At 43.8% G+C, this 10,999-nt stretch overlaps 2 protein-coding genes across 2 annotated transcripts in view; both read right to left on the reverse strand.

Moving 5' to 3' along the window:
• Positions 1-1,528: 1,528 nt before the first annotated feature.
• On the reverse strand, positions 1,529-4,906 carry LOC106821572 (probable protein phosphatase 2C T23F11.1). The gene is made up of 3 exons (XM_014826443.1): positions 4,876-4,906; positions 2,093-2,166; positions 1,529-1,766 (listed from the first exon to the last, which is right to left on the reverse strand). The coding sequence occupies exons 1-3, from the start codon at positions 4,904-4,906 to the stop codon at positions 1,608-1,610; spliced, it is 264 nt and encodes an 87-aa protein (XP_014681929.1). The 3' UTR covers positions 1,529-1,607.
• Positions 4,339-10,999, reverse strand: part of LOC106821573 (probable protein phosphatase 2C T23F11.1) — a 14,541-nt gene continuing 7,880 nt past the window's right edge. The window contains exons 4-6 of the mRNA XM_014826444.1: positions 6,839-6,922; positions 6,283-6,428; positions 4,339-5,860 (exon numbers count right to left, since the gene is read on the reverse strand). Of these exons, the coding sequence (XP_014681930.1) occupies positions 5,609-5,860; positions 6,283-6,428; positions 6,839-6,922 (482 nt within the window). The 3' untranslated portion in view covers positions 4,339-5,608. The remainder of the gene's footprint in view (positions 5,861-6,282; positions 6,429-6,838; positions 6,923-10,999) is intronic.

Genomic DNA, 10,999 nt, shown 5'->3' on the forward strand with positions numbered 1-10,999 from the left:
ATGCATTTTCCCAGCATTTAGAGTTCATAATCACTAGTGTAAAGATTTGTGTACCGATCACAAAGAATCACATTCTAAAGGCCACCGCACATGAGCCGATAGGGAGCCGATTTCTGCCTATCAAACATGTTGTAGTGATCTAATTTCATAAAGATGGTCGAGAGTTGTATCACACAGTTGACTATCTGCCATGAAGAGAATTTATTTCAGACGACAAGTCAGGCAGAAATCAGCTCCAAATCGCCCCGTGTAGGGTGGCTTTAAACAGTTAACAAAAACAGAAAACTCCACGATATGACATAACAATACCATTGCATCAAATGAATGATATCGTTTTAATTGAATAATGTTTAAACAGATAAAGAATGAAAGATAAGGGTATCATGATAATATGGGAGCACATGTCCATAGTCCATATTTGTATTACACAATTGAGACAGTTTTGTACTATATTTATACAAGGGCGCTGATTTTCGAGGCAAGTGACGGTCTTCTAGGCGTGTGTGATGAAAAATCAGGTCCTAAAAAAATCATTTTCGTTTTTCGAAAAAGGGCACTTCAGGGGGTTGACGGGGGGGTTCGAACCACCCGAACTCCCCCCTGGATCCGCTCCTGCCAAACTCGATGATGAAATGGCTCATTCTTTGTAAAAAAGGCAAAATCTAGCACTACCAATGGTAGTACCATTCTAAATGAAAGTGTCAATGACACTGTAGCTCACCTTGGGTGTGATAGAAGAGGAAGGGGGGTATATAAAGCAAGAGTATATATGGGAGAACTTCCATTATATACTCTTGATAATGATGATATATGAGTAATTTTGATGCGAAAATAAATGTTTCAGATCTGTTGGCATACAATCTGATGGCGTTGACCGTAGGCAGACACTGAAATGCATAGTGGAATTGCCAAAATCTACGTAATTTGCATAATTTCTAACAAATATCAAAAACTCCTGTGATATGTTTTGGGGCCAGTCCTTATTCATTCACATACCAAAAATGAGCAAAATCCGTTGAACCTGCACTGACTTATGGCCATTTCGATTTTCGCCAAAAAGTGGTCGTGGCTAGAAACTAGGTCAACTGGCGTGCTCCAAAATAGGACGTTCACATCTCTCCCATAGGAGTAACAATTGTGTCCAATTTGAAACATGTGGGTCAAACGGTTCTTGAGTTCTCGTTGACCGTAGGCACACAATGAAATGCATAGTGAAATTGCCAAAATCTACCTACTTTGCATAATTTAAAAAAAAAATATCAAAACCCCCTGTGATATGTTTTGGGGCCAGTCCTTATTCATTCACATACCAAAAATGAGCAAAATCCATTCAACCTAAACTGACTTATGGCCATTCCCATTTTTGCAAAAAAGTGGACATGGCTCGAAAGTAGGTCGACTGGCGTGCTCCAAAATAAGAAGTTGAAACCTCTCCCATAGGAGTAACAACTATATGCAATTTCAAACATGTGGATCAAACGGTTCCTGAGTAATCGTTGACCGTAGTCAAATGTTGACGGACGGACGGACGGACGGACGATGGACGACACCCCACGGCAATAGCTCATCTTGACGATGTCTAGGCGAGCTAAATACCAGACCCAAAATCAATCTTGGAAAATACCATTGACTCTGTTGAATTCCACCCATCCCCCTGCAGCCATGATGCGCTTGCTTTCTGCCTCGTTGCTGGGTTTGTGATCGAAGGAGAGCTGTTCCACCTCTCCTCTTACCGACGCAACAGCCCGGGAGTCACCCACATTGCCCTGAATGAGAAATTCAACTGAGATCCGTTCTGTGTTGACATGCATCGCACCAGCAGATGCAACAACTTTTATTTCCAATTAGACAACTAATTAATTAGTGCAAAGCGGAGTGGCACAGCACATGGAAAGTCCAGCTCTGTTACAGATCGTTGCAAATGCCCAAACAAATATCATGCACCGCACATAAATTACTTCCAGACTGTTTCATTTCCCAGGTTACCTACAGCATAGAGCAAATACTGACAGCCGATGGTAAACATGCCTTTGCATCTCCTGGTAGCCAATAGAGCTGGCAGTCAAAAGTTTCATTACCGAGTTGTACTTACACAGTATATCTTGTCACGCTTCAGCAACACTACAACAGCGGTGGATCCTGCCAACTCATCCTTCATGCTCTCATCTGCAATCACACAGGATACATAATGACACACAAACAGCGAAGATCTACAAGGCTAACACACCACGTGAACATATTTACTGCAACATTTAGATTAACTAGCAGAAAGTATACCCGTAGAACCAGCAAATGTTGTTTTTAAATATAAACTCCATGTAAGTGACACAGATATAGTTAAATATTTCATGTAACTGAAAAGAAAACCACTGCACTGGGTACAACAGAACACTGGCACAGCTACTGGCCACTGACTACTGTGTCAGTACGGTGTACGTCTAAGCAGAGTGAGCAGGGGGAAATCTGCAGTAGGGGGGGGGGGATCTGAGACGTAGCACCATCTATTGAGGAATAGATTTTTGTTTGAGCCAGAACCATCTCCCAGACGTGGTGATTCTGAATATGCTCATACGGCGGCAGTCAAGAGACGCAGTGTAATTCCCACGGGTACAGGAGATAATTTGCATATTTTATCACGTGGTTTGTGTTATAACCAATCAGATGTAATCGCGTGTTCGTGACGTCACTTCCAGCTGTGAAGAAGATGGTGAAGGAGGAGGAAGGGGAGAAGGGAGAAGGTGGTGGAGAAGGACGAGGGGAGAAGCTGGTGGAGAAGGAGGAAGGGGAGAAGGGAGAAGGTGGTGGAGAAAGAGGGGAGAAGCTGGTGGAGAAGGAAGGGGAGAAGGGAGAAGGTGGTGGAGGAGGGGGAGAAGCTATTGGAGGAGGGGAGAAGCTGGTGGAGAAGGAGGAAGGGGAGAAGGGAAAAGGTGGTGGAGAAGGAGGAGGGGAGAAGCTGGTGGAGGAGGAGGGGGAGAAGCTGGTGGAGAATGAAGAAGGGAGAAGCTGGTGGAGAAGGAGGAGGTGGTGGAGAAGGTGGTGGAGAACTATACAGGTACCAGAGGTGTGGTCCACTCCTACCAATACAGGTACCAGAGGTGTGGTCCACTCCTACCACTACAGGTACCAGAGGTGTGATACACTCCTACCAATACAGGTACCAGAGGTGTGATACACTCCTACCAATACAGGTACCAGAGGTGTGGTCCACTCCTACTACTACAGGTACCAGAGGTGCGGTCCATTCCGTGTAGCACAGGCACCACAGGTAAGATACCTTCAGTATAAGAGGTACCACATGTGTAGCAAATTCAGTATAACATGTGCACCACAAGTGTGGTATATTCGGTGTAGCACAGGTAGCCAAGCTGTGAGCTATTTCATATAGCACAGGGACCCCCGCTGTGGTACATTCTATATAACACAGCTAACACAGACGTGGTCTATTCGGTATAACACAGATATCCCCGGCGTGGTACACTTGGTATAACACGTGTAGCAACTGTGATGCGCTCTGTGTAGCACAGAGACCACAGCTGTGGTATATTAGCAAGAGGCCATTAACCTGTTAATGGGGTTAATGGGCTCTTGATATTTGGTATAACACGGGTAACACATCAAAGAGGTGACGCACATAACTTGACCGAGCAAATTTTTGAAAAGCAACCACCATTCTCACCGATTCTTGCTTCATCTATATGTAGATTACAAGACCGTTGCCTTTATTAAAAATAAAATACACACACTTCCAGTGTATAAAATAACCTGTGGTTCTTGCACAATTTATAGCGTTATACTAACAGCTCCAACTACCATTAAATACGTTGTGATATTAGTTATTGTTTTCCCATTTTCAGTCGCACATTTAAAACATAGAACAACACTAGTATTACACTGGGATTACGTTGGATGCTACCTAGGAATAAGTGGGGATATCATATATTATTAAGGTTCTTCAAAACACAAGAATAATGTTACACGTGTAAACAGGTATGCCTGCTTGCAAATATATCAATATGAACCTCTCTATATATATACACATTTATATACACTTCAGTATATATACCGTATTTACTCGTGTATAAGTCAATCGTGAATACGTCGCACCCCATATTTTGCATTGAAAAATTGGTACAAACATTGGTACATTAACAGGATTTCTTAGCCTCGTGTGTCGCACTACTCTTTTTGTATTGAAGATGTGTACAAAAAAGTGTGACTTATACACGAGTAAATACGGTACATATGAGTAACATCATATCAGATATGATGCTGATCTGGAAAATATGATGATGAAATATTTTTATGATGAATAAATCGCATATATACTACAGACAATGGTTGTAACGGCTTTATCACACATATATTTGCAGTTGCATCATAGCAAAGAAACAAGTTCTCACTCATCAGATTGATAAACTGAATACATATAGTAGGTTACATGCAAGCCCATTTGAAATCATGTTCACGTTTTATAGCAAGTGCAATTTTCGGACAAAAACCCTTTTCAATAAAAGGTTCAAACATGGTTGCCCCACTAATAGTTGCATACAACATTATAACGATGCTGGTTGAGCAAGCAGATATGCTATCGAAGCTTACTACATTATGGTATAAACGTTTGGGCCCCTTTAACTAACTAAACATGACAAAGTATATATTTAATACAAACTATACAAAACAACTAGATGGCAGACATTCAAACAAGAGACAAACGAGCCTCATAGTTGGTGAGACCTACGAGACACTACCAGCCAGCTATGTAGTGTAATAATTTACTGGTGCAATACAGATGACATCTTTAGCAGTAAGTACTATGTGTTTTACACTTTGACACCTGATGCTTTCCTAGAATATCATTGAGGAATAAGGATATACCTTTCTGAGCACGTGCATTGATGTTTACCATAGTTGAGCCTCTGAACATTATTTGTTTTTATTTTGTTCACACTTGTCAGCACAAAATGCATTTAAATATAATCTTAATCTATGTTATTGGCCAAACTATGTCATTTAGATTTCAAAGGTGAAGCACACGTCAGTGACCACAATACCTGACATGTAAAAAGTTCATTACTGCATGTGACACTTGGCCAAAGGCAGAGATAAATGCTGACCACTTTACCTTAATAATCTATAGTGCCCGATTTTCCAAAATGATGACAAGGTTTTGACACACCAAATGACTTTTCATGCATTCAAACAGCAACATAGATTGTTCTCTAACCTTTAAAGAACCCCAAAAAACTGTAGAATATTCATGCTACTATGATGGTTTTTCTTCCTTTAATACAACTTTCTTACGGCAGACTTTTTTCATAGTCTGTGTGGTAGCTTCTATAAATATTTGACAATACAATCATCTATCTGAGAACCTATACAGAGATTAAGTCTATGGCAGCATAGGCATCTAGTGTGTGTGAACAAGAACGAGTGACTATAACCATAGACTGCCAAACTGCAATATTCTAGATGAATGCGTGGTCTTTATCCATGCAATGGCACTTCCATTGATGGTCACCCGAGCTCTGGCCAATTGAACAGCACTGTTGGGTAACCATCAATTATAAGCTATTGTTAAATAATCAAATGCATCCTACTAGGCAGATGGCTACTTGGCCTCTGACCAATCACGTGCCTCTGTTGACAACAGACTGTTTTCTGGATGAAGGTCAATGTCTCCGGGAGGGGTGTGAATGTCAACTAACCGGTCGGCCATCTTTGGCCGCCCGCACTTGAGGCAGAGATCTTCCCACGGCTGACCCTGCAGGAGGCACACTAGTACAACGGTCATGTTGTCACAGCCCAGGCCACCCATTTGGCAGTCAGGTGCCAGGCACCTCATCATCAACTCTTCACAGATCTGCAGTGAAAACGTGCAACAATATTCATTTGCTTCTGTGTTAGACGGTACCTGGTATACCAACCTCCATCGGCGTTCCTGCTACAAATGCCAACCATATTTACCATCCAAGAAATATGAAGGGCAGGTGGACAGTGACACAAAAAATAAAAGTACACATAAAACACTTTCAGGTTGATAAATTATTTCTCAGACAGAGGATTTGTCACAGCACCAAGATATATGCATTCTCATCCATACACGTATATATAAATATATAATATTAAAATAACTGACATAAACAAAAGTGAAAAAATTAATCAAAGGGCTGGGAAATTCCTCCCTAGGTTGTTTCATCCTTTCCTGGTATGGCATGATATCTGTAAAGCAATGTGCACATGCACCAAGTCTACGGGTGCATGCAACATCAAGTTAACACCTACCTGATCAGGTAACATCTGCTGTGCAAGTCGTGCACGCACAAAGTCAATCACCTCCTGATTCGTGAGCACGTCCCAGATTCCGTCGCAAGCAAGCACAATAAACTCGTGTTCTATGGTTATGTCCCGCACCACGACGTCTGGATATGCTGTAACAAATAGACATCATTGCAGCTAATAGAGAAGTTGGATATCTGCCACCAACATTTAGCAAGGTAAAATTACATATTGCAGAAAGGATAGTGGGAGAAAACATATGTATGGAGAAAGGCTTTTAACTCCTCACACCGTTGCATTTATTTTTAAGAAAAACACATCACTTTTACTAATGTAATTTTGAAGTATTACTAACTTTTAGTTAAGTATTACTAATTTTGGGTGCTGTTGACACAAGTGATTGCAGCTGAGAATGACTACATATTAGGAACATGAGCTATGTATAAGAATTATAGGAGCATGCAAGTATACAGATAATGCTCATGTATTCAAGAAATTGCAAGAGACACCCATGTTGCCTCAATCAGTGAATCAATGTTTTTTTCTCTCTACAAACTCATACCTGTCACTATCTGTTCCTCTGCCCGTTTTCGGTCATTCTTCTTAAATACAAAGTCTCCGAGAGCTCGTGATAAAGCCAGATTACCTATCCATCAAAAACCACTTATCATGATGACGCACTTTCTGATGAATTCATATATATATACCACAAGGGGCACTGCTGGCATGAACAACACTTTGTCTACAGAGCTTCAGCAGTTCCATTCATATGTTCTTCATAAGTTTAAAACAACCAAGAAAACATCTTTCACTCACATGGAACTTTACAACACAATTACAGAAGACAAACTAGAGAGTGCCTTTCCAAATGTTGAAATTGCATTAGGAATATTTTTAACATTAAAGGTCACCAACTGCACAACAGAGAGGTCTTTCTCACAACTGCAACGTGTAAAAAACCCAAATAGATCAGTTATGCTTCAAGAAAGACTCGACTCGCTGTGTATATTAACAATAATTGAAACAGATATTCTGAGAAGTATTACTTTCGAGGATGTTATCAGTGATTTTGCGAAAATGAAATGTAGAAAAATGCCTTTCAGGTCATGAATATTGGAACTTTGATACATTAAACTTGTGAAATATTAAAATAGATGTTGTATTGCATTTTTGTAGAACTTTATTTAGCCCAAGCTTTGTTTAGTTTGTACAGTATATTGTGTTATCATATGAATAAATTTTTGTACTGCTGCAACCTGCATTGTATATCTGGTCAGACAGGTCAACAACTAAAATGGATTGGGTCAGTGTGGAAAGGAGGGGGGCACCAAGATTGGTCAGTGCTTAGGGCACCAGTGAGCCTTAATCTGCCGCTGGTGCTGAGGAGTTATGTAATATGTTTATTGAGATTCATGTATTATGTAGGTACATGTATGATCTGCAGAAGAGCCCCTACTGTCGTACACCACCTATATTCGCACTGACAATATATATGCGTAAGTGCGTGGGTGTGCACGTCCACGTGCGTGCGTGTGCACGTACAAGTGCGTGCGTGCGTGCGTGTGGCCATACATGTACGTGCATGCGTGCGTGTGTGCGTGCGTGTGCGTGTTGTCATACATGTACGTGCATGCGTGCGTGTGTGCGTGGGTGTGCACGTCCACGTGTGTGCGTGCGTGTGCACGTACATGTGCGTGCGTGGGTTCGTGTGTACGTACCCGTGCGTGCATGCGTACGTGTGTGCTTGCGTGCGTGCGTATGCACGTCCACGTGTGTGCGTGCGTGCGTGTGCACGTACAAGTGCGTGCGTGAGTGCGTGTGTGCGTGCGTGTGGTCATACATGTACGGTGCATGCGTGCGTGTGTGCGTGGGTGTGCACGTCCACGTGTGTGCGTGCGTGCGTACGTACACATGCGTGCATGCGTGCATGTGTGCGTGCGTGTAAACGTGCACGTGTGTGCGTGCGTGTGCGTGTGGTCATACATGTACGTGCATGCGTGCGTGTGTGCGTGCGTGTGCAGGTACACGTGTGTGCATGCGTGCGTGCGTGTGCACGTGCACGTGTATGGGTGCGTGCGTGCGTGTGCACGTACATGTGCGCACGTACAAGTGTGTGCGTGCGTGCGTGCACGCGTACGTGTGTGCTTGCGTCCATATGTGAAGTGGGTGTTTATTCTTTTGTGTGTGCTGAGGAGTTATGTAATATGTTTATTGAGATACACTGTGATATTAGTGGTGCATATGTGAAGTGGGTGTTTATTCTTTTGTGTGTGCTCAGGAGTTATGTAATATGTTTATTGAGATTCACAGTAATATTAGTGGTGCATATGTGAAGCGGGTGTTTATTCTTTTGTGTGTGTGCTGAGGAGTTATGTAATATGTTTATTGAGATTCACAGTAATATTAGTGGTGCATATGTGAAGCGGGTGTTTATTCTTTTGTGTGTGTGCTGAGGAGTTATGTAATATGTTTATTGAGATTCACAGTAATATTAGTGGTGCATATGTGAAGCGGGTGTTTATTCTTTTGTGTGTGTGCTGAGGAGTTATGTAATATGTTTATTGAGATTATTAAAATGCTACAAAGACTCAAGTTGCAATACAAATTATGTATATCTTTATTTCTAAAATGCAGCCATTTACTACAGACACTATAGGCATTACTGCTGACAATAGCTCGCCTAAAGTTGGAAATCATGAAGCACACCTTAACAATTCTTCCACCGAGAGAAATCTTCTGATGGGGCAGGTCTCTTTTTAATATTTTAAATGTATGTCTTGCTTAGACCAATGACCCTCTCTACATGAATCCTCTTAGATGCGATACGTCTATCCCTAACAACTGTCTCTGCATTAATGAAGAAAGTAAAGAATGAAGGCTAGACTTTGCCTGGTACTGCACTTAACGCTTAACTCGAGTTAAATTTTGTCGTGTAGACGAGCTATAAGTGAATCATTGACCTAAAATGTACACAAAATGTATAAGGTGGTATGGCATGTATTGTAATATGTAAAGGTTCTTATTTCTTACTGCTTGGGGGGGAAGTGGAATGCAAAATGAAATGAATGGGGTTAGCCGCTAGAAACAGTTGCCGCTTGAGGGCAGCACTTCTGCAGAGGTGAAGATTATCCGCGTACCCAGATGCACACCCGGGATAGAGTGGGGGAAGTGGGTGTTTATTCTTTTGTGTGTGCTGAGGAGTTATGTAATATGTTTATTGAGATACACTGTGATATTAGGGTGGCATATGTGAAGTGGTGTTTATTCTTTTGTGTGTGTGCTGAGGAGTTATGTAATATGTTTATTGAGATTCACAGTAATATTAGTGGTGCATATGTGAAGCGGGTGTTTATTCTTTTGTGTGTGCTGAGGAGTTATGTAATATGTTTATTGAGATTCATGTATGTATGTAGGTACATGTATGACCTGCAGAAGAGCCCCCTACTGTCGTACACCACCTATATTCGCGCTGACAATATAATATATGCGTGCGTGCGTGGGTGTGCACGTCCACGTGTGTGCGTGCGTGCGTGTGCACGTACAAGTGCGTGCGTGCGTGCGTGCGTGTGGTCATACATGTACGTGCATGCGTGCGTGTGTGCGTGGGTGTGCACGTCCACGTGTGTGCGTGCGTGTGCACGTACATGTGCGTGCGTGCGTGTGCACGTACTCGTGCGTGCATGCGTGCGTGGGTGCGTGTGTACGTACCCGTGCGTGCATGCGTACGTGTGTGCTTGCGTTGCGTGCGTATGCACGTACAGTGGTGCATGCGTGCGTATGTACGTGCGGGCGGCGTGTGGACGTACACATGCGTGCATGCGTGCGTCGCGTTTTGCACGTACACGTATGGCTGCGTGCGTGCGTGCGTGTGTACGTACACATGCGTGCATGCGTGCGTGTGTGCGTTGCGTGTAAACGTGCACGTGTGTGCGTGCGTTGCGTGTTGTCATATACATGGTACGTGCATGCGTGCGTGTGTGCGTTGGTGTGCAACGTCCACGTGTGTGCGTGCGTGTGCACGTACATGTGCGTGCGGTGCGTAGTGGCACGACTACGTGCGTGCAATGCGTGCGTGCGTGCGTATGTACGTCCCGTGCGTGCATGCGTACGTGTGTGCTTGCGTGCGTGCGTATGGCCGTACAGGTGCGTGCGCATGCGTGCGTAGTACCGCCTGCCGTGCGTGCGTGTGAACGTACACATGCGTGCATGCGTGCGTGCGTTTTGCACGTACACGTATGTCGTGCGTGCGTCTGCGTGTGTAGGCGTACACAATGCGTTGCATCGCCGTGCGTGTGTTGCGTGGCGCTGTATAACGTGCACGTGTGTGCGGGCGTGGTGCGTGTTGTCATACATGTACGTGCATGCGCGTGCGTGTGTGCGTGGCGTGTGCAGTCACAGTGTGTGCATGCGTGCGTGTTCAGCGTGTGACCGCAGTGTATGCGTGCCGTGCGTGTGCACGTACTCCGTGCGTGCATGCGTGCGGGGTGCGTGTTGTTAGCGTACCGCTGCGTTGCATTCGTATCGTGTGCTGCTTGCGTGGCGTGCGTATGCACGTACAGGTGCGTGCATCGTGCGTATTGTACGTGCGCGTGCTGTGCACGTTCACACATGCGTGCACGCGTGCGTGGCGTTTTGCACGTACACGTATGTGCGTGCGTGCGTGGTGTGTTACGTACACATGCGTCATGTGTGCGTGTGTGCGTGCGTGTAAAACGGTTTACGT

Source organism: Priapulus caudatus, unplaced genomic scaffold, assembly GCF_000485595.1.
Source record: "Priapulus caudatus unplaced genomic scaffold, Priapulus_caudatus-5.0.1 Scaffold78, whole genome shotgun sequence".
NCBI lineage: Eukaryota > Metazoa > Priapulida > Priapulimorpha > Priapulimorphida > Priapulidae > Priapulus > Priapulus caudatus.

Bases quoted from the DNA above. Each gene is read 5' to 3' on its own strand.
- LOC106821572 (XM_014826443.1), bottom strand. From the start codon at position 4,906: ATGGTAAACATCAATGCACGTGCTCAGAAAG. The intron at 2,167-4,875 runs GTATATCCTTAT...GTGTGATTGCAG, and splicing joins CAATGCACGTGCTCAGAAAG to ATGAGAGCATGAAGGATGAG. The intron at 1,767-2,092 runs GTAAGTACAACT...TTTCTCATTCAG, and splicing joins AGCGTGACAAGATATACTGT to GGCAATGTGGGTGACTCCCG.